This window comes from Sorex fumeus, unplaced genomic scaffold (genome assembly GCF_029834395.1).
Source record: "Sorex fumeus unplaced genomic scaffold, SorFum_2.1 ptg000063l, whole genome shotgun sequence".
NCBI classification, from domain to species: domain Eukaryota; kingdom Metazoa; phylum Chordata; class Mammalia; order Eulipotyphla; family Soricidae; genus Sorex; species Sorex fumeus.
The window spans coordinates 43,919,912-43,947,415 of NW_026606120.1; the positions used below are offsets into that span (position 1 = coordinate 43,919,912).

General features: G+C 39.5%; 1 protein-coding gene across 1 annotated transcript; it reads left to right on the plus strand.

Annotated features, from left to right (window-relative positions):
• Positions 1 to 4,570: 4,570 nt before the first annotated feature.
• SPATA22 (spermatogenesis associated 22) lies at positions 4,571 to 27,504 on the plus strand. The gene is made up of 8 exons (XM_056127913.1): positions 4,571 to 4,613; positions 6,868 to 6,996; positions 8,873 to 8,933; positions 9,057 to 9,152; positions 13,584 to 13,923; positions 16,460 to 16,589; positions 22,846 to 22,943; positions 27,313 to 27,504. Exons 1-8 carry the CDS (start codon positions 4,571 to 4,573, stop codon positions 27,502 to 27,504), a joined length of 1,089 nt encoding a protein of 362 aa, XP_055983888.1.

Below are 27,504 nucleotides of genomic sequence, written 5' to 3' on the forward strand. Positions count from 1 at the left end.
TATCTGGTAAAGTACCCTACCCCATAAATGACAGCTACTGTTGCTGAAGAAAGGCTACATTTCCGAAATGTTTACCGTGTCACGACCTGTTCATTCTCAATTTATTCAAGGCAGTTCGGTCCTGCTACTGCTCTTCTACGGAGCAGGGAAATGTAGGCCTGGAAGGACAAATAACTTGTCCCAGATGAAAGGGCTAGGAAACGACGCTCGTGGCCTGGAGCCAGAGCTCTGGGTCAGGGTCACGGCACCATCCCGTTTCCGTTCTGAGATTCCAGTTGTTTGGGTCACCCAAGAACTCAGCCTCCCGCCGGTTTTCCACTGGTCTTAATTCCCCGACTGATCTTAGAACACAGCATCATCACTCAAGTACATTTATTCTGAATATGAAAACAACTCGTCATAATACAAGTACAAGTAACGACACAGCAACATCTCTGCGGCTGTTTTTTTGTGGCCTCTTAAGTCATTGTTTTCTAGGTGTACACACTCCTGGGACCGTCTAACTGACCCCGGAGTGTGAGAGCTGCTTGAAAGACTCGCCCCAGACACACCATCCTGACCAAGCTGGGGCAGCGGCTGGCTGTCTTGTGAGGACCTAAGTTGGGAAGGCGCTTTAAGGTTCCACTTTCGTTCTATGGAGAGTGGAGAGCGCGTGGGTGTTCTCCACTCGGTGACCAGCGAACAGACGACGCCAATTGGTCCCAGTGCCTGCGCCCGTGAGGCGAGCCTTGCGCTTGGAAGAGCGCATGCGCAGGGCTTGAGTTCCCGCGTCTTTTCAGTCGCGAGATCTCGGTGGCCGAGTGGCCCTTTCGGCGGCGGCTGGAGGCTGGCGGCTGGCCGAGGTGAGGAAACTGAGGGACTCAGCCTGTGTGCGGTGTGGGCAGGAGGGCCGAGAAGGGGAAGATTGTGTGTTGTCGCTTGTTGCCAAGCTCCCCCAATCCCTGGGTCGGGAGAGCAATGAGAAGGGGACAGCGCCCGGCCTGGCCGTCCGTCTCTGCGGTGCCTGCCACTCGAGGGTGCGGCCGGGGGCGGGGGCGGGGCGGGCCGGGTGGGGTGCTCAGTGTGTTCACGCGTGTGGAGCAGCGTTTTGTGTGTTCACGCGTGTGGAGCAGCGTCTTGTGTGTTCACGCGTGTGGAGCAGCGTCTTGTGTGTTCACGCGTGTGGAGCAGCGTCTTGTGTGTTCACGCGTGTGGAGCAGCGTCTTGTGTGTTCACGCGTGTGGAGCAGCGTCTTGTGTGTTCACGCGTGTGGAGCAGCGTCTTGTGTGTTCACGCGTGTGGAGCAGCGTTTTGTGTGTTCACGCGTGTGGAGCAGCGTTTTGTGTGTTCACGCGTGTGGAGCAGCCACCGCCCCACTCAGAATAATGCCACTGGGGTTCACCCGCTCTGGGTCACCGCGCCCAGTGCCAGGGTCCCGGGCGGTGGTGGTTTGCTGAAGTTTGTTGCCGTGAAGTGTCCTAGCCCCTGCAAGCCCGTTCAGAGTTGGGCCGTCAGCTACCGCGGTGCTGTGCTAAGGAAAACGAGCAGGAGCCGGTTCTGACTTCTCGAACCGCGTGGGACAAGCGCCTGCGCAGGCCTTCGAGTTCCCGCGGATTTTCAGTTGCGAGATCTAGGAGCCTTACGTTCAGTTACGGAAGAAACGGACGTCAAAAATGTGTTCACTTAGAATCATTCATGCTAGGAATTTTTAAAAAATGCACATTCCTGTAAGAAAAGACAGTTTCTGAAAAAAGTTTTTTATCATTTTTTTTTAAAAAAAATCATTGATCTACAATTTTGTGGAATTCCGGGAGTTAAGTTTCACTCATCTGTGTCTAAGGGTCATCACATGCACAATCCATAACGGCTCTCTCATGTTCGGGGCATAAACACAGTAAGAGAACAACAGATGTTCAAAGAGATCAGATTGGAGGAATTTGTCTCTGGAATTGAGCTTCCCTTACCTGGGAAGGAAGGATGGAGGGGCATTGGTGGACAGAAGCCGTGGTGGATGGGTTATCGGAACAATGTGTGCATGCGGAAGATGCCAGTTTTGTGATCACTAAGAATGATCACTAAAAATGATAAAATATAAAGACAGGCCAGAATGTAAAAGGAAGAAATAAATATCACTTGTGGATAATAAAATAAAATTACTGTCACTGTCCTCCCATTGTTCATCGATTTGCTCGAGCGGGCCCAGTAACGTCTCCATTGGAGACTTTGTTGTTACTGTGTTTGGCATATCGAATACCTCATGGGGAGCTTGCCCGGCTCTGCTTGTGAGGGTGAGCTTGCCAGGCTCTCCGAGAGGGGCGGAGGAATCAAACTCGGGTCAGTCATGTTGGCTGTGTGCAAGGCAAACGCCCTACCACTGTGCTATCGCTCCAGCCCAATAAAATAAAATGGCATAATATAAGTTTTCACGGTCACGGTCCTCCTGTTGTTCATCAGTTTGGTCAAGCAGGTCCAGTAACGTCTCCATCGTGAGACTTGTTGTTACTGTGTTTGGCATATTAAATACATCACGGTTAGCTTGCCAGGCTTTGCTGTGCCGGCGAGATACTCTCAGTAGCTTTCCGGGCTCTCCAAGACGGGCGGAGGAATCGAACACGGCTCTGCCAGGCCGGCTGCGCGCAAGGCAAATGCCCTACTGCGGTGCTATCGCTCCAGTATCGGCTGGCTGGAGCGATATAAGTTTTAAACAGACTTATTCTATCCAACTTAAAACTAAAGGTTTGGAAACAGGCTTTTTAAATTTTTTAAATTTTTTTTATTAGTGAGACATCATGGGGTACAGTTGCAGACTTACAAATTTTTGTGCTTGGGTTTCAACTATACAATGATCAAATACCCATCCCTCCAGCAGTGCCCATTTCCCACCATCACGGATCCCAGTAGCCCTCCCCCTCATCCGCCCCCCCCCCCCCCCTCCACATCCCACCCTGCCTCTGTGGCAGGGCATTCCATTTTGTTCTCTCTCTCTTATTGGGTGTTGTGGTTTACAAAAGAGGCAATGGGTGACAATCATGTTTGGTCTATAGTCTACCCTCATCATGCTTCTCCCATCCTGGGAGGATCCTCCCAACACCTTTATTTGGTGTTCCCTTCTCTATCTGAGCTCCCTGGAAACAGGCTTTTTCTTATCTCTTCCAAGTTTCACTTCTATTTATTTATTTATTCTGAATATGCAGTACTGGAAACTAATATTTACCTCAGTATAACTTATAAGTTTTTTTTTTTTGCTGTGTTCATGTTTGTCTGCTTCTTTGGTGAGTGAACTTTGGAACAGAGATGATGTGGTTTAGTTAGATTTGTATTTTGCCTTTTCACACAAGATGGGTTTGTTGCATTCAACCATAATTGAAATATATAAAAAGGCTAAATATGAAGAAACTACAAGTTATTCTGTTGTAAAAGAAAAAAAAAGGAAACTTGTTTCACATCTTAAAATTACAGAAATAGTGGATATGTCTCATTACACTTATTCTGGATAGTCTTTGGTATTTATAACCCAAAGACACCAAATTAAGGACATATCAGATGATTTGCAAGATGTAAATATGTAATATATATAGACATATAGAGGTGTGTGTGTGTTATGCAGGGATCTAACCTAGGGCCTCATGCAGTCAAGATAAACAGTTCACTGGAGCTTGGTCTGCTACACTTGCCAGGTGCTTTTGTTTTAAATTGGAACACAGAGCATGTCTTCACATGACTAACTCAATTGTGTATGTTTCATGCCTGCCCTTGTACAAGCATGTAAGTTTGCCAGAGTTATATTCCATTTACCCTTTATGGTTTGTTTCAGAATTACTCAAACTCATATACATATATACACACATATATATGAAGCAGGGCCTTAACCTCCCTAGTCCCACTTTTATTTTGAACAGAATTGGAAAACTGGGTTATGGTGTATTTCTATTTTTTTCAAACCTAGGCATTTCTATTTTTAATTTTTAAAAAATTTTATAAGGTAGTTCATAATATTTGATTACATGTAACATTCAGACACCAATCCCACCACTATTACACCTTCCCACCACCATATTTGGGATATTTCCATCCCAAACCCCAATCCCTGTTGGGTTATGGTGTAATTCTAAGAAAGCAAAGGAATTTAAATTATTAGGCTTGAGATCATAGCTTAAAAAAAAACTTAATACTTTCAGCAGATTAATTTGTTTTTGATATGAGTTACAATAGCACACGATAGTCACGATAGACAATAGTCACGATAGCACAGCGGTAGGGCGTTTGCTTTGCACGCAGCCAACATGGCCGACCCGAGTTTGATTCCTCCGCCCCTCTCGGAGAGCCCTGCAAGCTACCGAGAGTATCTCGCCCGCACGGCAGAGCCTGGCAAGCTCCCCGTGACGTATTCGATATGCCAGACACAGTAACAACAAAGTCTCCAATGGAGACGTTACTGGGCCCGCTCAAGCAAATCGATGAACAACGGGAGAGCCTTTACCTTTTTACTTTATGAGTTACAAATTTCTTTCTTTGAAGGTTTAGTCAAACAATTTAATATTGTGAATTTGGCGTGCTAAAGATAAAGTTACAGACTTGGATATTAATGGAAATGAAGAGAAACTTAAATGAAAATTCAACTCGGAGTACAGCAGGTAATCGACAACTTTTATGATTTTCTGTAATTTCTATATACTATGTAAAGTTCATGTAGTTGATAAATGAAACGTTTGAAAGGAACTTTTTGTTCCCTATTGGTGCTAGGATCAAATCCAAGGTCTCATACATCCGAGGCATGAAAGCACTTTAAAAAAGATTGAACCTATAGTCTAACCTCTTTACTTTTTTTTAGGTTCAAGGAAATTACTCAGGATAAAACTTTTAGTGAGAGTAAAATCGAACTTTCCTGAGTTTAGTGTTCTTTCCACATAACTTAGCTGCTTGAATTTTGTGCTTTTATCTGAAAACAAATGTATTTTTATTTGTATTCAGAGACTTGCCTATTTAAAATAGTATCAGAAGCACTTCTAATCTCCCAGTGTCTCCTATTTCTACTTTCTCATTTATAGTATAAGGTCAGAGAGCAAGAATGAAGAGAACAAAGGGAGTGAAGATAATCATAGTTATTACTTATAGTGGATCTCCTCTATTTTATTTTCTTCCTTTTTTTTTGTATTTTTGGGTCACACCCGGCAATGTGCAGGAATTACTCATGCACTCAGGAATTACTCCTGGCGGTGCTCTGGGGACTGTATGGGATGCTGGGAATCGAACCCTGGTTGGCCATGTGCAAGGCAAACGCCCTACCCGCTATGCTATGGCTCCAGCCCCTCTCCTCTATTTTCTACACATTTAATTATATGTACTTATTTGATTTTATTCCAACCTAATAGTCTATTAGGTATTTAATAAATAACTATTATTATAGTTATTATAAATACCTAATAATCTACTAGGTATTTAATAAAGATGTTTAATAAATAACATAAATTAGGGGCTGGAGCGATAGCACAGCGGGTAGGGTGTTTGTCTTGCACGCGGCCGACCTGGGTTTGTCTCTCGAAGAGCCCGGCAAGCTACTGAGAGTATCTCACCTGCATGGCAAAGCCTAGCAAGCTCCCCGTGTTGTATACTATAAGCCAAAAACAGTAACAAGTTTCACAATGGAGAAGTTGCTGGTGTCTGCTCAAGCAAATCAGTGAACAATGGGAGGACAGTACTACAGTGCAGAATCAGGATTTAAAGGTAGGGATATGATTCTTGACATGTCAGGTTGAACTCAGAGGTCTGGAGAGAGTTATATTCTTATTTGGATTGGATATTATTAATCCAAAGCACATTCAGATGATTCATAGCAATTATATATTATAGGTGCTTAGAATGCCTATTAAAATTTTATTGTTTGGGCTTCTTAACAAAATCTCTTGAAATACAACTGTGAGAATAGGACTAACTTGTTAAATACAGTTTCAGAAGTTTGAGAACATTGACCTTAAAGAAATGTGCCAGCATAGTCAAAGAGTAGTTGGGATTTTTTAAAGTATGGATCAGAGTTTTCTTCTTTCTTACCACTGTTGTATTGGAAGGGTCACCTATACCGTATTTGGTTGATGTGGTATTAGGAAAACACAGGAGTGAAATAAAACTGGGATTTGGAAAAAGTTGGAGCAGGAGGAATTATTTATAAACATGAGTAATTAAAACGATAGTGTAGAACAAGAAAGGAGTTATTATTACTATTTTTTTGACAGGAGGCAGGTCTTCCCGGCGATTCTCAGAAGACCTGGGGTCCCCCAGTTGGTGTTTCTCAGTCAGCTTGGCTGGAGGTTCAAAGCAAAGGCTGAAGGATGCAGTACTTCTCAGACTTTCACCATAGATTACCTAGGCCATCCTGGTGGTGCTTATGGGACTCCAGGACTGCATCTGGCAATGCTGGGGGACCATGTGATACTGAGGATAGAACCTGGGCCTTAACTCCTATACTATTTCTCAGTTCAAGAAAGGAGTTTTTAGACAAATGATAGAACTCAGGATATTTAAAATAATGTAAAATTTAGGAGCCAGAGTGATAGTATAGTTGCTAGGGTGCTTGCCCTGCACATGGCCAACCCAGATTTGATCCCTGGCACTACATATTGCCTTCCCCCGCCCAGGAGTGATTCCTGGATGCAGAGTCTGAGCCAGGAATAAGCTCTGAGAAATGGGTGTGACTCAAAAGCCAAAAAAATTTAATTCAAAGATATGGAAATATGTCCTCAATAGATACACATTTAGCATATAGAGGTAGACAAATTCCAATTGCTTATTATTAAACAGTAAAAAATACACTTATTATATACTAGCAATTATTCTTTAACTAGATTAACTCTTTGCCTATTCAGTACAAATTTGTTGCTACATTCATTTTAGGCTGTTTGCCTGTACCATTGTTCAATCAGAAAAAGAGGACTAGACAGCCCTTAACTTCTAATCCACTTAAAAATGATCCAGGTATCAGTACTGCTTCTGATAGTTGTGATTTTCCTCCTCTACCAACAGGTAAGAACCAAGGTAAATGTTTTCAGAAAATAAGAGCTAGGATTATAGAAAATTACCATTTTCATTTTATTTTAATGGAAATTAAAAGTGGACTTCTTTCTACTATCCAATTATAGAGATTGTTTGGTGCTTTCTGAACATTCAATACAATAGTTTGAATTTCATTGTCTGCATGGGTGGTAGACAATATATCATCTTTTATCTGATTAACAGTAACTTTTATTGATTTTAAAAATTAAATTTTTTCCAAGAATGTATAGATTCCATTATTTAAACATTTGGTGATAAATAATGGAGAACTGACCATTTGGAATAGGAATAACTGTGCAGGAAAAATGGAAAAAAATTCTTAGGAAGTGTGGAAGCTAAATTCTTGTTCTTGGCCTAGTTTTTTGTCTTTTTTTTTAAAAAAAGTTTGCTCTGATAGAAATTATTTTTTCTCCTTCATTTGTTGATTTTTTTTACTCTATTCATCAATTTGGCTTCCTTATAAATATTTTAGCTATGAATAAAATTGTCCTTTGACTGGATTCTATTAACTCATTCTAGAGACAGAGAGCCTCTGATTGAGCTCCTCTTTTTAAGGTAGATCACCAAAATCCTGGTTTAGCTTTTTGTGGTTAGGTCTCATTGCTTATACGACTGGCTATTTTGGTAGGTGCTGGAAGATGTTAGTGTTTTTAAACTTTGTACTTACCTCTGAAAAAAGGCATATACAGGAAGACATTCTGAAATATACTTGGTACATTGCTGGCTGTATATGTTTTTTTGGGTATATGTTAAAATTTTAAATAGGATTTTATGCCACTAGAAATTTATATACCTTTATATAGCACTATTTGTATGTTCAATTTGATCCAATGTGCCACCATTAGATCTTAATTCAAATCTAACCCTAAAATCCAAGTCTGTAGCACTGTAGCACTGTCCTCCTGTTGTTCATCAATTTGCTCAAGCGGGCCCAATAATGTCTCCATTGTGAAACTTGTTGTTACTGTGTTTGGCATATCAAATAGGTCACGGGTAGCTTGCCAGGCTTTGCCATGCGGGCGAGGTACTCTCGGTAGCTTGCTGGGCTCTCCTAGAGGGGTGATGAAATTGAGCTTGGCTCGGCCGCGTTGGCCGCGCACAAAGCAAACGCCCTACTGCTGTGCTATCGCTTCAGCCCAAAATCGAAATCTATTATTTTTAGTTTCATATTTGGGAAATTTGAAGTATGAATTTGATATTTCCATTATTAGGGGGGTAAAGTAAAAACATTATATATACAAATGGACATTTATCCAGATATCACCTGCTACTTAAATAATATTCTCTTCCACCTTCTAAAATATTTTTACAAGTAGCATGACTGCTGACTTTGAGCAGTAGCAATTAGAATTGCTTCATTCCTATATTGGTTAAGAGATGTTATATCAATATTTTTTCTAATTTTTGTCTTGTTCCATCAGGTTGGGAAGTAACCAATATCTTAAAAAATATAAGAGGATAAAGTAGAGTAGGATATAAAACAGAACATCAGAGTACAGCACACTAGTGAGGATAAGAATTGATAGTGAAATTTTATGTTGTTTCTCACTGTCTCACAGAAACACCAGGCATGAGTACATCATATATCTCTATGTTCTGGGTTATAATATTGATCAAACTGTGTTTCAAAGAAAAAGGCATTATAAGGTTCAACTGTGAGCAAAATACCAATTAAACTATTTTTTCCTTGAGATATAGTGGTGAAAGAGGCCTGCAAATTCTAGTAAGACAGAATGTAAAAGTTCCTTCAGGTTTTTCAGGTTTTTAGTCCTCCATTATTAAAGTGTAAAAATTATTTTAAAATGATACCTATTGTATTTTTATCTATTTTTTTTAATCTTTTGAGATTGGACCTGGGAAATGATGACTCCAGAGTTGCCTCCTTTAACGAAAGTAATGAACACAGGGTATGTGCAAAAATACACATCAGTGATGTATGTTTCTGTTACAAAATGTTATTCTTCTGAGTATATTTTATATTTCTCAGTTTGGAAACTATTAATATTTCATAGGACCAGTTTATTTTCAAGTCAGATACCACATTCTGTTTCTCCTTCCCTGAGAAGTCAAGATTCTATGTCTGAGACTATTCAAATAAATACTGAAAGAAACAAGAGTAGCTGGAAGTGAGTATGTTTAAGATTTTTTCTTTGTTGTTCTGTTCCGTTATCTCTTCCATTTTTCTTCCTTCATTTCTTCTTTCTTTCTTAGAATTTTACTTAGAAAAGTTCTATTCTCAGTAACAAACTATTAATATTTGCTACACAAAAATTTTAAAATAGAAGAGGGGCAGAAAGATAGGGGTTAAGAGGTATAAGTCTTGCATGCAGCTAACCTTGGTTATAGCCCTGGAGGTGTTCCCTAAACACACTGGATGTCACCATAGAAGCTTCTGAACACTAACCTCTGGGTAGGGCCTCTGGGCCTTCTGAACATTGCTTGCAGTTTCTTAAAGACAGAAGTGTGTGGAATATTCATGTTTCCAATGAATTTTTCATGTTCAGAAAGTTTTCATGTATGCCAGTATTACTATGATTTTATGATTTTGTGATACTGATTTTATGATTTTGTAATACTGTTACCTACTAACACTGATTAATAGTGTTATTAGTATTCCTACTAATTAAAGAGTAGGAATGTTACATGTTATATGTATTTAGAAATTGGGAACCAAATAGGATGCTCAATGTTACCCTAGTAAGACTGAAAGCTCTCAAATAAAATGGATTAAGAAAGATGCAAGGAACAAAGAGACCATTTACAGTACTTTTGAGTCATTGGCATAAGGATCTAAAGTCTATGAAAAAACAAGAAAGGATATATTTTGTTTTTTTTTGGGGGGGCACACATGGGGATGGATACTCAGGGCTTACTACTGGCTCTGTGCTCAGGGGTCACTCCTGGAGGACTCAGGTACCATATAGGCAACAGGGATCAAATCCTCGTCTGCCTTGTACAAGGAAAGTGCCTTGCCTGCTGTGCTGTCACCCTGGCTATAGGATATGGGTTTTTTTAAAGTGCTGGAATTTGGTATTCTGGAGTAAGTGGCAGTTATTGCAGGAAATAATTTTGGAAGCAAAGTATGAGAAAAGCAACATCAAACATGTGTCAGTCATTGTTTAATGTTTTGATATTTGTTATTTTAATAATCTTCCCAGAAATCCTGTCAAGTTAATAGTATAGTACCTCACCTTTATTGAGAATAACTTTTTTTTTAAAAGGGGACAACTTTTTTTTTTAATGTAGGAGTACTGCTATTTATTCAGCCACTGATTACTTTTTTCCCCCATTTTTTATAATTTTATTTATTGAATCACTGTGAGAGCAGTTACAAAACTTTTGGGTTTAAGTCTCGGTCATACAATGAAACACCCATACCTTCATCAGTGCCCATTCTCCACCCCCAAAAGCCCCAGTATACCCCCAACCCACAACCTCCCCCTACCTGTGGGGCAGATGATTTCCACATTACTCTCTCTCTCTACTTTGATTACATTCAATATTTTGACACCAGACTCACCATTATTATTTGGGATTTAACGCCCAACACTCAGATCTTCTGAAAAGGCAACCATAGACAATTTGTTTTCTATTGCTGGTTATGAATAACATATGATGTCGTGCGGCTGCAGTAGAGGACACGTGATTTTGAAATTCTGAAATTTTAACAATTAAATCTGGAGGGATTTGTGCCAAAACCTTCTGGGTCCCGAGATTTGTTCCTGAGTCTCTTGGATCATGGCCGTTAAGCAGCTTGATCAGGAACCAGAAAGGCCGTTAGTGGGTGGCAACTTGGGGTCTCATTGGGGTGGGAAGGAAAGGGCTGGCTCCACCCCCATTCCGGGAGGCCCCACGTGTCTCATCACTGAGGGCCCAAACCTGACTGTCCAATGGCCTCTGGTGGATGGTGGCCATTGAGCCGCCAAGGGGGAGCAGGCGGAGGGACAGCATCCTTTCCCCCTTGGAATGGCCCAGCTACAGTAACCTACTGTGGGGTCCAGACACATTTCTGCCAAAAGCCACTGAGTTCCAAGATTTGTTTCTGAGTCTCTTGGATCATGGCCATTAAGCAGCTTGATTAGGAGCCAGAGAGGCCGTTCATGGGCGGCAACTCGGGGTCTTGTTGGGATGGGGAGGAAAGGGTCGGCTCCATCCCTATCCTGTGAGGCCCTGCGTGTCTCATCACTTTGGGCCCAAACCTGACTGTCCAATGGCCTCTGACAGATGGCGGCCACCAAGCCTCCAAGGGGGAGCAGGTGGAGGGACAGCATCCTTTCCAAAGAGGGGACAACTTTGAACAAATGTATAAAAATAATTATATTAAACCAATGTTTAAAAATATTTTTGATTTTATTACTCATGCTAGTTTTCTTAAGTTAATTACTTCAGACCAGCACTTGAAACACTTGAATGGGCCTATTGAGATGGTCCTTGGAGGCATAGTTCCAAATGCAGGTGTTAGGAAAAAAAATCTGTTAGACATTAGATATTAATTAGGTAACAGATTGCAATCTTGCTACCATGACAGATAGAAGAATGTAGGTCTTGAAAGTTGCATACCACTGTTTAACTGCCTCAGTATCCTGGTGTTGAGGCTGCAGGCATTGTTTGTCAGGTCACAGCTTTGCTTTCACTCTCTGATTCCCAGAATAGCTTATTCATGTGGCTGTGAGATGAGTCAAAGGGCTGTGGTGTATATTTTGAACCTTGGGCTGGATTATGAGCATGATGTTGGGAATAACCCTAGAGTAGTGTTCTGCAGTACTTAATGTCTGCTGAAAGCATTGCTGGTTGTTGCCCTCCCCAACCCCCAAAATTCCCTAAAATAAATTGTTTTGCGGGTTGTCAATGAACTTAGGGATTCTTTCTTGGTTTTCAGTGGACACTGCTCCCTATCTTGTGTAGGAGCCACAATTTAATGTTATTGTTTGCCCGCATGGCAAAGCCTGGCAAGCTACCCGTGACCTATTTGATATGCCAAACAGTAACAATGAGTCTCACAATGGAGATGTTACTGGGCCCGCTCGAGCAAATCGATAAAGAACAGGAGAACAGTGCTACAGTGCAGTGCTACAGTTTGCTTTTAAGGACCTGGCTGAGCTAGATAGTCTACTGAAGTAGCATCAGTGTGTGGACACATCTAGCAAGATCAAAGTATTGTAGAACTCTGCCTGAGTTCTTTCCCAGTCTGGAGTTCCTCTGGAAAAAAAATGTTAGAGCATATTGCAAATGTGCTGTTATAAATAAGGAGTTGTGAAACTGAAAGAACATTTTCTACGTTATGAATAATAAAGGTAATTTCCACGGCCATGAGAGGAGAAACACAAAAATAATGTTTCTGTTCCCTCTATGGAAATTGAAATTATTTTTACATGAAGAGGTTACTAATGTAGGAAAAGTCTTAGAGGCATTTATCAAGCAGGTAATTATTAATTATACCAATAACATTTTTCCTGGATGTTGTTTTTATTGTGATATTTGTCAAACTTTGAAATTATTGTTATTTAAAATTTCATACTTAATTGTATATCTACTGTACCTAAGAAGGCTTCCTAAACTACATAGACTTCAGGTCCCGCATGATCTAGGTTTGTTACAGGGAAAATTGGACCTTTTAGGGATATATTATTTTTCTTGTCATATTTTTGGGGAAATCCTTTAGAAATAAGAATTTGTGACATGGACTAATTTCCTATAGAATTGTTAACAGCTCAAATTATACTTTTGATTTTTTTGCCTTATGAACTTATTAATAGCAAAACAGCTCAAATTAATATAGCTAATAAAATGCTATGGCAGATCCATTCAGTAGTTTAAAAGCTATACAGTAAAAGTACAAAGTTTCTAATCAGATATCAGTTTACCCTCTTGTGTATTTTTTCTTTATGATTTAAGATCACTTACAAGCAGTGTTCAACTTTTAAAATATTTACCTTCAAAAAATGAAAAAGTAAATGCATGAAGAAATAAGGAAAAGTTCTTCAAATCTTTACTAGTGTTTTTGGCAGAAGATATTTAGATGGGAAATTAGAGTGTTCTGTATTTTAAATTGTCAGTAATTAGCTGTAAGCACTGTAGTATTTTTCTCTCATTGTTTATTGATTTGCTCAAGTGAGCCCAGTAACGTCTCCATTGTGAGACTTTTTGTCACTGTGTTAGGCATATTGAATACATCACGGGTAGTTTGACAGGCTTTGCTGTGCAGGTGAGATACTCTTGGTAGCTTGCCGGGCTCTCTGAGGGGGGCGGAGGAATCAAACCTGGGTTAGCCGGGCCGGCTGCGTGCAAGGCAAACGCCCAACCGCTGTGCTATGGCTCCAGCCCAATAATTTGCTATATTATTTTAAACAAATTTATTCCTCCCAATGTCTTGATTTTCTCACTTGAAAAAAGAGGCATAATGTACTATAGACTTGTGATGAGTAGTTACAGAATATTTTATAAACTTAGTTTCAATATAAATGAAAATTATAGTTTTCTTTTAATTAATAAGAAGTAAATACTAACAAGAACTAAGACTTTTTTTCTTCCCAAATCCTTTCATTCCCTTACTGCAGCTATGGAGAAGGCAACAAAAAAACCAGCTTGAAAACTTGGGATAGAAATGATTTTAGACCTCTATGTAAACAAACCAACCTGATAGGAGATGATGGAATAAGTTCTTCAATGAGTTTGGGAGCTCCATCACAGAAACAACTCAGAGTATCTGAACCTCCTAACTTGTCTCACCAGAGAGAAACTGAAGTATTCCGACAAACACATTCATCAAAAATACCTGCCTCCTCAGTGAGAGGTTTAGATAAAAAGAGTGCATCTCAGCCAGTTAAGGCTAATTTTCAACAAAATCAGTTACAAAAGAAAAGGTCAGATACTAACCCAAAAGAAAATACTCTCAAGGTAAATGTATAAATACTTAGAAACCGTTACAGAGATAAGAGTATTTAAAATCACTTTTATGGAATGCATTACTTGATTAGCACAAACAGCAAGTTTAGTGGAGTAGATAAATACTAATTTTTAAAAATAATTTTTAAGGCAGTGAATACTTCCCTTTTCATAATTACTTGAAAGTTTTAAACTGGATTGAGAATTTCACTGTTGGTTAATTTTTGAGTTGATGTCAGTTTGTCTGTTGCTTAAAGAAATTACACAGACTCTTCATCATTTTATGTTTTTTTTTCCTCCTTTTTCCTGATGGGTCAAAACTTTTTCAGTAAAAAGGCCAGATGTTTTTTCTCCTGAAATTAACCATACTATTCAATTCTGCTATTGCAGCTTGAAAGCAGCTATACAGTACAGAAATTAATAGGTATGGCTCACTTTTTAAGTGAACCATTTTTTGTATTTCAACAAAAGTTTACAAAAACAGAAATCAGGTTGGATTTGAACTTTAGGTCATAGTTTGTTGACCTCTGGTGTATATTCTGGCCTTATTTTTACCTTTCCAGCTCCTGTTCTATAGTCACTAATTCTTCAGTGCTTTAGTCATTTTGGACTTTTTGAAATTCTGTAAACAGGATATGTACTCAGGATATAATAATGCTTTGATTTGTGTTCTTCCATATACATGTATTTCTATCTTAATTTCCTCTCTCCACATGTTTTAATTGCTCTTTGTATGGATCTTTCATTATATTGCACATGCTGATAGTTTGCTCTCTCCCTTCCCTCAACCTCTGGCCTAATAGAATCTTTAATTTCTATCTTTCTTTGTTTTTTGGAAGATTGAGCCATCTGACATTGTACATTATCCCACAGAAGGAATCCTTAACTGGCTTCTGTCAGAGGTTAACTGGTGGTAATCACTGGCAGAACATCAAAAGGTGGGGAGAGAGATTAGGTTTTCCCACTCGCCTTCTGCTTACACATTGTGGTAGCTGAGTTCCTACATGATAGAATCCCTCCACAAGTCCATTTTTCAGACTTGATAATTTTCTTTTCTTGGCAGCTTTTTACTATTGCCAGTCTTTGGGAACATAAGTGTACCCTATGTTTGTTCTCCTCATAGTTGTGAAAACAATCTTTCCAATAATTTGTCTAGGGTAAATTCTTTTCTGAAAAATTTACTTATGGTTCACAGTGAAACCAGATTTCCTATATACAAGGATGATATGACAGAGTCATATTGTTAACATTGGTTCATCATGGCAAAAATCCTCAATGGGAGACATTTAATCTTGATTAAGAAGGGGAAGAGAAGACAAGATAACTAGTTTGAAAAAAAAAACCATTAAATGTTGATATGCTTCATGTTCACAAACAAAAGCTTCCAACCCTGAAATTTAGTATCCTAATATATTCTATGTCAAAATGCCAAACACATTCCTATGTCATTGCTATTTACTGTTTTCTTAGTTCTTATTCAACAGCCTATTTGAATTATTAATTATTGTCTTTATATTTTGTTATTATTTTGGTTTGGGGGTCAAATTCTGTAGTCTTAGGGCTTACTTGGACCCTATACTCAGAAATTACTCCTGGTAGGCTCAGGGTCCATATGGGGTGCAGGGCATGAAACCCAGGTCGACCTCATGAAAGGCAAGCACCCCACCCAATGTATAATTCTCTTACCCCCTTTTATTTTTTTAATGGGTAGGTTATTTCAGTCTCCATACTATTATATATTTATTGCTTTTTTTTCTGAATAGACTTCATAAAGGTAAAGGTAAAGACCCTCCCGTTGATCGTCGATTTGCTCAAGCGGGCCCAGTAACGTCTCCATTGGAGACTTTGTTGTTACTGTGTTTGGCATATCGAATACTCTCGGTAGCTTGCTGGGCTCTCCAAGAGGGGCGGAGGAATCGAACTCGGGTCGGCCATGTTGGCCGCGTGTAAGGCGAACGCCCTACCCGCTGTTATTTATTGCCTATATCATAATAGTGCCAGTGAGCTAATGAATATATTTGGCTTCCCTTATATGAGCACATCAGTGAGAGAAATTGTGTTTAGTCACTTTTATTTGTTCATCATAGGATTTGCTTACCATGCTTTAAAATATTCAACAAATGAACAAATGAATCAGTCAATGAATGCCTATGTATATAGTTCTATTCCTCATTGTTTGTAAGCACAGCCTAATTTCTCCTCTTAGTGCCAGTATGTCTTTTATTTTGGAGGTATAGCCACAGTAACATTTTGTTTCATTTTTGAGCCAACGTCCAGAATTGTTCAGGGCTTACTCTTGGCTCAGCACTTGGAGATCATTCCCGGTAGGCTCAGGGGACCATATGGGGTGCCAGGGATTGAATCTGGGTTGGCCGTGTGTAGTGCAATCACCTTATGCACTGTATTATTGCTCTGGCCTCTATAGTAATATTCAGTAGTTCTTATAATATTTTACACATTTACCTGTTATAGGGACCTATAATCTTTGTGTTCAAAGAGAGTGTATGATATAAGAAGGATTTTCTAATGCTTAATTTTTTTTCAAAAGGAAACCTCAACATATCAGTTAAAATTTAAAGAAAAAGAGAACTCTCTAAGAATTATTTGTGCAGTTATTGAAAGCATGAGATACTGGTGTGAACATGCAAAGAACACTGTTCTTCTTTTTGAAATATTGGGTATGTATATTACTGTACAAATATCTTACTAATTCAATTTGACAATCGTTTTGATTACAAAGGGGATCTTCAAGACAAAAATTTGCAAAAGAAGGTTATGATTTGTTAGGATTTCCTTCAGTTCCTGTGTCTCTCATTTATTTATGAGTGATAAACTGTATTATTAATGATTTTGATTCATAGTGTTAAAATTGAAAAGATTCTTACAAATAATTTGAAGTAGCGCAGGAAATGGGGTAGATAATTAACATATATGACTAAAATCATAAAACTAGTTAGAAGCAGATACAATTCTAATTACATATAATTTAGATCTAGAAGTCTACTTTTAATCTGTTTTATAATATATTATATCAAATTGAGTATAAAAATTTAATATTAAAATACTTTTCTAAATTAATTTTAAAGGGGGAGAGTTTTGTGCAGCATTTTTAGAATATGATTTACTCAGATAAAAGAGATTATAAGCTATAGAGCTAAAAACTTTCTTTTTTTTATGTAGGAGTACTGTTATTTATTCAGCCACTGATTAGCTGATTGAATTGGGCATGAATTCCACTTTACTTTTTTTTTCATTTTTTATAATTTTATTTATTGAATCACTGTGAGAGCAGTTACAAAGCTTTCGGGTTTTTCCCCCTTTGATTATGAATCATTTTCAATTTCTTTTTTTTAAAATTTTTATTAGTGAAACACCAGCTTTCAGGTTTAAGTCTCAGTCATGCAATGAAACACCCGTACCTTCACCAGTGCCTATTCTCCACCCCCATAACCCCAGTATACCCCCATCCCAGACCCTCCCCCTACTTGTGGGGCAGATGATTTCCACATTACTCTCTCTCTCTACTTTGATTGCATTCAATATTTTGACAACAGACCCACCATTATTATTTGAGATTTTAGCCCAACACTCAGATCTGCTGAAAAGGCAACAGTAGACAATTTGTTTTCTAATGCTGGTTATGAATAACATATGATGTCGCGTGGCTGCAGTATGGCCATGCAATTTTGAAATTCTGAAATTTTAACAATTAAATCTGGAGGGATTTGTGCCAAAACCTGCTGGATTCCGAGATTTATTCTGAGTCTTTTGGATCATGGCCATTAAGCACCTGATCAGGAGCCAGAGAGTCTGATTGTTGGAGGTGACTTGGGGTCTCATTGGGGTCGGGAGAAAAGGGTCAGCTCCACTCCCATTCCGGGAGGCCCCGTGTGTCTCGTCACTGAGGGCCCAAACCTGACTGTCTAATAGCCTCTGGTGGATGGTGGCCACCGAGCTGCCAAGGGGGAGCAGGTGGAGACACAGCACCCTTTCCCCCCTGGGGTGGCCAGCGACAGTAACCTACGCGATTCTGCCAAAAGCAGCTAGGTTTCAAGATTTGTTTCTGAGTTTCTGGAATCATGGCTGTTAAGCAACTTGACCAGGAGCCAGAGAGGCCATTTGTGGGCAGCGACTCGGGGTCTTGTTGGGACGGGGAGGAAAAGGCTGGCTCCACTCCTATCCCGTGAGGCCCCACGTGTCTTGTCACTGTGGGCCCAAACCTGACTGTCCAGTGGCCTCTGGAGGATGGTGGCCACCCAGCTGCCAAGGGAAACAGGCCAAGGCATGAAACCTATTCCCCCTTGGCTGGCCCAGCACCTGTAACTTACTGCAGGGACTGGACGCATTTCTGCCAAAAGCCATTGGAGTTCTTGATTTGTTTCTGAGTCGCTGGGATCATGGCCGTTAAGCAGATCGATCAGGAACCAGAGAGGCATGCCTCCAATCATATAGCTGAGCTGGAGGTGGTTTGTGGGTGTGTCTCTCACATACCTAACTTTTGCCGTTTACTTTCTTGGTAAACTTTGCCCCAAGTTTTTGGGGTCTGGTCAAAGGCACAGCAGCAATTTTGGGGTATCTGGAAGTCTGAAGGCACCATCAGGCTTCTGTTGCACTCGCCTCACAGGTACAGATTGACCTTCTAGCCACACCATACCCCCCTAAAAACTTTCTTTCCATAGTTGAAATAAAAATATTTAAGGTCAATCATTATCGGTGGATAGTTCTATATATGAAAAAGAGAAAGTGTATGCATTCATTTAGATCTTATCTAGTTACTTACTAGTTTGACATTAGGAAGGAGGAAATTGGTTTTTAATGATACATATGGGCAGGAGCGATAGCACGGTGAGTAGGGCATTTGCTTTGCTCGCGGCCAGTTGGCTGACCTGAGTTTGATTTCTCCGTCCATCTTGGAGAGCCCTGCAAGCTACCGAGAGTATCTCTTCCGCATGGCAAAGCCTGGCAAGCTACCCATTGATGTATTCCATATGCCAAACACAGTAACAACAAGTATCACAATGTTACTGGGCCTGCTTGAGCAAATCAATGAACAACAGGAGGACAGTGCTACAGTGCTACAATGATGCATATGCTTTTGTGCTGGGGTTCTGTAACTTATGACACTGAGCATGTTCTGAACTGGTGCTAATGTTTCTTATAGTTTTTTATTTACATACCTACTATCTGGAAGCAAGAATTAATCTAGTTATTGTGGATGGATTATTGACCCCTCTTGAGATTGCAGCATACACACTGCCTAAACCAGTGTGTTTAGACTTTCAAATATCTTGACTTGTTTCTGGACACGGGCCATGTTTATAAGCATCTTGATTTCTAGCAACACAGAGAAAATGCCTGCTTCTGAAATGCTTCACAAGTTCTATTGTCAGCATGGCTGGCAATTTTATCACTAAATAATACATAGTGATATCTTGTATGTTGTAAGCTTTCAGGGTAGCCTGAAATTTAAAAAGTTGGCCCATTAGTTTTATTTGTTGGATGTAAATTTGCCTCCTAACTGACTTTTGTGTCAAGTGCTAACACTGTGAACTTAAATTTCTCTTATTGATAGGTAAGAACTGAAAGTACTCTATTTTTGTATTCAAAAATTATCATAAACAAAGGAAAATATACATAAAACCCATAAAATATATCCATGCTATAGAAATATTTGAAATTTCCACCCGTTTTTCTTCTCTAGAAATAATCACTTGATATCTTTTACTGTCCATGCTTTTAATTTATATATGTATATAATTGTTTTGTGTTTTAGAATATACAGTTTGCTTATAAATCTAGTATTAATGTTTTTGCAATTTAGTCATCTTTCTGTTCTATCACAGTGTTGACTTAATCTTGAGTGGATTGTGGTCTCTCCATCAACTTCAGACTTTACCTTTATGGTATTGATATTATAAAAGTAGATTTATTTTTGAGCTTATGAGTTCTTAAGTATTGTATAAAATAATTGCATACAGACTCCAGATGCTTATGAAGTTAGTTTATTGTGCATTTTAAGTAGGGGGTTCTAGATCCCTCCCCAGTATCCACGTTATTCTCTTTCCTGATGGGTGACTTCACTTGTCCTATCCCATGATCCCTGCTCCAAATTATATCTTGATTCTGTCTCTGTTGTACACTCTGACACATGTCCAGTGTACAGCAGCCTAATCTTGTTCTCTGTCTTGTATAAGTGTTCCTGGTCTGAACTCTGCAACAGGAACCCTGTAATTTGTTTCCTCTTGCTGGGGCTTATTTTCTCTGGCTTTCTCATTTCTCTGGCCACCTATGTGTGCATGTGGGTGAGGACCTGTGAATTTCATCTTGACATAGGTAAGAAGGCAAAGAGGGAGTTGCTTAACTGGGGGTTTTCTTTTGTCTCTTACCAGTTCCCACACCTGAGCCATCCACTGTGTTTTTTTTTTATTTTTTCCCATTTTTTATAATTTTATCTATTGAATCACCATGAGAGCAGTTACAAAACTTTTGGGTTTAAGTCTTGGTCATACAGTGAAACACCCTTACCTTCACCAGTGCCCATTCTCCACCACCAAAAACCCCAGTATGCCTCCATCCCACACCCTCCCCCTAACTGTGGGGCAGATGATTTCCAAATCACTCTCTCTATACTTTGATCACATTCAACATTTTGACACCACACCCACCATTATTATTTGGGATTTTACCCCAACACTCAGATCTGCCAAAAAGGCAACAGTAGACAATTTGTTTTCTATTGCTGGTCATGAATAATATATGATGTCATGCGGTTGCAGTAGTGGCTGCACGATTTTGAAATTCTGAAATTTTAACAATTAAATCTGAAGAGATTTCCTGCCAAAACCTGCTGGGTTCCGAGATCTCTTCCAGAGTCTCTGGGATAATGGCCATTCAGCAGCTTGATCAGGAGCCAGAGAGGCCGTTCATGGGCGGATACTTGTGGTCTCGTTGGGGTGGGGAGGAAAGGGCTGGCTCCACCCCTATCCCATAAGGCCCCGCGTGTCTCGTCACTGTGGGTCCAAACCTGACTGTCTAATGGTCTCTGGCGGATGGCGGCCCCTAAGCCACCAAGGGGGAGCAGGTGGAGTGACAACACCCATTCCCCCCTGGGGTGGCCTGGCAATAGTAACCTACTGCATGGCCCACACGCATTTCTGCCAAAAGCCGCTGGGTTTCGAGATTAGCTTCTCAGTCTCTGGGATCATGGCTATTAAGTAGCTTGATCAGGAGCCAGAGAGGCTGTTTGTGGGCAGCAACTCAGGGTTGCTGGGACCGGGAGGAAAGGGCTGGCTCCACCCCCATCCTGTGAGGCCCTGCGTGCCTCGCCAATGTGGGCCCAAACCTAACTCTCCAATGGCCTCTGGAAGATGGCAGCCACTGAGCCACCTAGGGGGAGCAGGTGGAGTGACAACACCCATTCCCCCTGGGGTGGCCTGGCAACAGTAACCTACTGCGTGGCCCACATGCATTTCTGCCAAAAGCCGCTAGGTTTCGAGATTTCTCAGTCTCTGGGATCATGGCCATTAAGCAGCTTGATCAGGAGCCAGAGAGGTCATTCGTGGGCCGTGACTCAGGGTCTCGTTGGGACGGGGAGGAAAGGGCTGGCTCCACCCCCATCCCATGAGGCCCCGTGGGCCCAAACCTCACTGTCCAATAGCTTCTGGAAGATGGCGGCCACTAGGCCGCCAAGGAGGAGCAGGCAGAGGGACAGCACCCTTCCCCCTGGTGTAGCATTAAGCAGTTCAATCATGGCCGTTAAGAGGCCATGCCTCCAATTATATAGCTGAGCCGGAGGTGGTTCGTGGGTGTGTCTCCCACATACCTAACTTTTGGCCGTTTACTTTCTTGGTAAACTTGGCCCCAAGGTTTTGGGGTCTGGCCAAAGGCACAGCAGAAATTTTGTGGTATCTGGAAGTCTGAAGGCGCCATGAAGCTGCTGATGCACTCACCTCACAGGTACAGATTGACCTGCTGGCGGCACCATACCCCCTCCACTATGTATTTTAACTGGATATCTTTTCAGTGGATGAGATTTAAAATGACCAATTAAATTGACTACTTTATTTGGGGCCCCTCTTCCCCGCTCTGTATTCACTGAAATGGTCTCAGTATGATTATTTAAGTTCTCTATACCACATATTCTGTGTTGTCACATTCTACAGGCTCATTTAGTTGCTCTTCCTAATAATTAGCAGATGACTTAAACATCGTAATTTCTGACTGGGTGACAGTACTGTCATGAAAACTCTATACTCTCTAGTTGGAAAATGGGATATACTGATGGACTGACGTAAACCTCAGTTCATTCCTGGATACGCAGGTGGGATCAAATGCCATTCCAATATATGGATAAAAATTGTAGAGACATTCTTGTGGAAAATTGAGAATTATTTAGGAAATAGAAACCTCAAATATTCACTATCAGTACTTGATAGATGTTAGGAATATTTTTATTTTATAGTCTATTGAGATAATTGTTTGTATTTTATAGATGAAATGAACTTGAAAGTTTTAAAAAAAATTTTTCTCTTTAGTGAGTTGCAAAACTGTGTTATCAAAAAACATGCATGGTTTTTGATATAATTCAGTGATTTTAAGTCATGACTCTTTAAAAATATGTATATTTTATTAGTGTAAAATAGACAAATTGAAGAATTTTGTCATTCAGTAAAATGTATTCTAAGGAAAAACTTCAGATGACCCAAACTGTCAGTTGTATGAACTTTGACATACAGACTGTTCCCAAGTTTGAAAAAGCCAGTTTTGTTTTCCTCAATATAAAAAGTTTCAGAAATATCTTATTCTTAAAATGTTTTCTTTATTACTTATGAATAAAAGCATGAGAAATTGTCATAATAGTTAAGTGTCAGCTTAATTTTGTTAAATTTTGTTTGCATTTTTCTGATTTTCCTTTCCGATTTCAATGTTTTTTAGCTGTTCTTGACTCAGCTGTTACATCTGGCCCATATTATTCAAAGACCTTTCTTATGCGAGATGGAAAAAATAGTCTTCCTTGTGTTTTTTATGAAATTGTGAGTATTGGTTTAAGTATTGTTTACAAAACCTATGCCAAAAAATTTACCAGTGTTGACTACAGTTTCACAGAAGTGAAAGTTCTGTTAATTGTTTAGTAATATGTTCAACATCATGTTTAGTTTTAAATTATTTTAAATTGTTTGATATAGAGAATCTACTGTGTACCACCTGTACTATACATGGGATAAAAAAGTGGGATAATAAGTTAAAGTGACTTTTTTTCAGTGTTTATAATCTCAGTTAAAAAACAAACATAAATGTTATATTGTAAATTGATAGAAGTATTGTCTAAGTAGATAGGAAGGATGAGGCAGAAGTAATGGAAAGTTTTAGACTGTTTAGGAATAATGGGAGACTTACACCCAAGAATAGTAGAGATGAATGCCAGAAGAATTGCTCCATGGCTTGGAAGCTAGCCTCACATGCTGGGGGGAAGGGACCACCAAGTATAGAGTGCTTGGAGGGCCCGCTCGGGATGGAAGATACGTGCTGAAAGTAGACTACAGACTGAATGATAGCTATTCAGTACCTCTACCGAAAGCCATAACACCCAAAAGGAGAGAGAGAAAAAGGGAATGCCTTGCCACAGAAGTGGGGTGGGGGGATGGTATGGGGTGGTGGGAGGGATACCAGTATCATTGGTGGTGGAGAATGGGCACTGGTGAAGAGATGGGTACTTGGAAGTGATTGCTCTGGATGGGAGATGCATACTGAATGTGGGTAAAGGACCAAACATGATGGCCTCTCTGTATAGCATATACAAATATATGAAACTAAAACACAGTTTGAATTGTTCAGAAAACCCTTAAGTAGTTTATGATTACTGGAGTGCAGAATTAAGTTAGTAGGTGATGAGGATAACTAAGTGGTTCTGAAGTTGAGAGAAAGCAGAGGGATATAGTGAAGAAAGTTGGTGACAGAGAAGACTGGGAATGACAGAGGGAAACTGGATATAAAAAGTATTCTGGAAACTCTGAGCAAGATTTACGTACTTCTGAAGTTGTCTGACATAATTCTAAAAACATATTTAGATTCTAGTTTTTAATCACCTACTAGTTTTGGACTTTAAACTACATAAAGTTCCTGCACTTCAGTTTCTTTTCTTTCCTTTTCTTCTCTCTCTCTTTTTTTTTTTTTTTGCATTTTGGGTCATACCTGGTGATGCTTAAGGGTTACTCCTGGCTCTGCACTCAGGAATCACTCCTGGCGGTGCTCGGGGAACCATATGGGATGCTGGGAATCGAATCTGGGTTGGCCACGTGCAAGGCAAATGCCCTGCCCACTGTGTGATAGCTCCAGCCCCAGCTTCAGTTTGTTAAATCTGTGAAATGAATGAGATGGATTTTGATGATTTATTTTGGAATTGTGATATAACATAAATGTATGGCATCTGACACATAGTAGGTCAAGAAATAACAGTTCTCATATTCATACTCTAATATTCTGGAGTATGCAGAAGGTTTATTTTTTTATAGTCTGAAATGTTTTAATTTGTTTACTTTTGTGGTGTTTGGGATAGAATTTACGGCCTCAATCATATGCAAGGCAAGTGTTCTATCACTGTGCTATAATCCAAACCAGGTCTGAGAAGTTTTGGAGGGATTTTGGACCACAAGTTGCTGTGTTTAGAGTGATGTCTGCTCTTCTGGGTGGTCACTCCTTTCAGTGCTTGGACAGATGTGTGGTGCCAAGTCAGTTGCCAGAAAAGCCAGTGCCTTTACCCTTTTCTATCTTTCTGGCTAAGGTCTGAGAAAATCTTTTTAAAATTAAAGTATTATATAGTTAGAGAACTTCACAAATCTCAATTGTTCATTTCATTGAAGTGTAATTATCATAGTGATTTTAGCAAGCGTTTCTCTCCTATTTATTATTTTGTGTCTTTTACCTAAAATTAACTGCTATCATCCTGACTTTTAAAATAATAAATTTTGCCTGTCTTTGAACTTTATATAAATACTACCATGTGGTATGTCTTTTCTGTCCAGTATATTCTGGTCAATTAATGCTCTTAAGATTTATGTAGTATGTAGGTATAGTTTATATTTCTGTGTATAATTTGTTATTTGAATATATCATAATTTACTGTTGGTGTGCATCTGAGTTGTTTGCATATTTTTGTTGATACAAATAATGCTTATTGAAAATTCTTTTTGTGTATACATGAAATTTGTTGGAAATATAACTAGACATAAGATTGCTGGATTATAGTACATTTATATGCTCTAATACAGTAGTTATTTGCAAAGAATTTTCCAATTCTTAACCTATAATCAGTATAAGAGAATTGTAATTTCTCAGCATTATTATGCTTAGTACTTTAAGCCTTTTTTGCTTTGTTTTGTTTTTCTTTGCTTTTGCTTTTGGGCCACATCCAGCTGTCCTTAGTGCTTACTCCTGGCTCTGAACTCAGCAATCACTCTTGGCTTGTTCAGGAGACCACATGGGGTGCCAGGGATCGAACCTGGCTACAACCATGGCAAGCATCCTGCCTTGCTATATTAACTCTTTAGGCTCTGTAAGTCTTTTTTTTTTTTAATGTTAGCCATTCTAATGGATAGTTTCAGTGCTGTTTCTTTTTTTTTTTTAAATTCTCTAGTGACTAATGAAATTGAACACATTTTATGTTTATAGCTCATTTAAGTACTTTTTATTTTTTAAATGTACTTTTACATTTAAAAAAGAATTATGTCCAGGCTTCTTGTTCTTTTACTTGTTGAATTATTTGATTTATAGGAGTTAAAAAGTTTTTGGGCATAAATTCTTTATTCATTATGTATATTAAAATATTTATTGATACTCTGTGATTTTTTAAAATTTTTTAAATGTTTTTGCTTTTTGGGTCAAACACAGCAATGCTCAGGGGTTACTCCTGGTTCTCAGGAATTACTCTTGGCGGTTCTTGGGGGGACCATATGGGGTGCCGGGGATCAAACCCGAGTTGGCCGCGTACAAGGCAAACTCCCTACCAGCTGTGCTATCGCTCTGGCCCCGATACTCAGTGATTTTTTTTAAAGTATTTTTTCTTCTAAGTTTTTAGTACAATTAAGAATTGAAGCGACACTGTATTTTAATATTAAGTTCCAGATGGACATCATTGAAAATAAATAAGGATTTATACTCATTGTCTAGTTCTAGTACACTCTTTTGGGTCCTAATATAAACCTTGGATAGCACTGTGAGTGGTTACCAGAATCTATTTTAGAGGGATCTCAGACTCCATTTTATCCCTCCCAGATCAGTGAAACTTTCAAAAACTCCTCAGTTTCTTAGACTCTCAGTATCCTTGACTATAATTGGTAAATACATCAAGGAGGAAGTTGCCCCCCAAAAATTAGATTCTTCTCTCTTTTCTCCCAGAAATCTTCTCTCTCCTCCCTGAAGGGTTCTCGGTCTCTGTTATCACTGCCTTGGTGTGTCTGTGAGGTTTAAAATTTGTTTTTCATTATTATTTTAAATTTTTTTCTTTTTGGGTAACACCTGGCGATGCACAGGATTGCTCCTGGCTCTGCACTCAGGAATTACCCCTGTCGGTGCTCAGGGGACCATATGGGATGCTGGGAATCGAACCCGGGTTGGCCGTGTGCTAGGCAAGCATCCTATTCGCTGTGCTATGGCTCCAGCCCCCGTTTTTTATTATTGAATCACTTTAACATATGCAGTTACAAAGTTGTTCATGACAGATTCAGTCATACAATGTTCCAACACCCAACCCTTCACCAGCGTACATTTCCCACTACCAGTGTCCCTCCCCATTTCCCTCGCCCCTTCCAGCCTCCTTCTATGGCACACCTCTCTCTCTCTCTCTCTCTCTCTCTCTCTCTCTCTCTCTCTCTCTCCACTCTCTCTCTCTCTCTTTCTCTCTCTCTCTGTCTCTGTCTTTCTCAGGCACTGTGGTTTGCAATACTGTTACTGAAGAGTTATCATGCTATCACTTTACTTTTTTTCAGCACCCAGTTCTTGTCCAGAGTGATGATTTGTGAGATTTTTTAATTAAATATCTCATCCAACTACTTAAGTTGTTTTTAGCTGGAATGTTGCCCTTAACTTCTTAGTTTGCTTTCTTCTGAAAGTGGAATTCTGGCAGTTCGTTAATGAATAATTCATATGCCATTACATTGGAAATATGCAGCATTTTAAGAAGAAGCAGTTCACTGGTTTGTTAGAAACATTATTCCAGTGAAGGTCTTTCCTTTGTGACAAGGTACTCTTGCTATCATGGTCTTGTTGGCAGTAGACCCCAAATCAGATAAAGGAATTCTTGCTTTGCTTTTGGGGGATGGATTAATATTTTGTAGTTCATACTGTTACTAATATTTGAATTAATATGATAAAATTTTATTAATTTTTTTAATGTTTAAAAAATAGGACCGTGAACTTCCAAGACTGATTAGAGGCCGAGTTCATAGATGTGTTGGAAGCTATGACCAGAAAAAGAATATTTTCAAGTGTGTTTCTGTTAGACCAGCATCTGTTTCTGAACAAAAGTCTTTTCAAGCACTTGTCAAAATTTCAGATACTGAAATGAAATGCTATACTAATGTATTGAATGAAATTTAA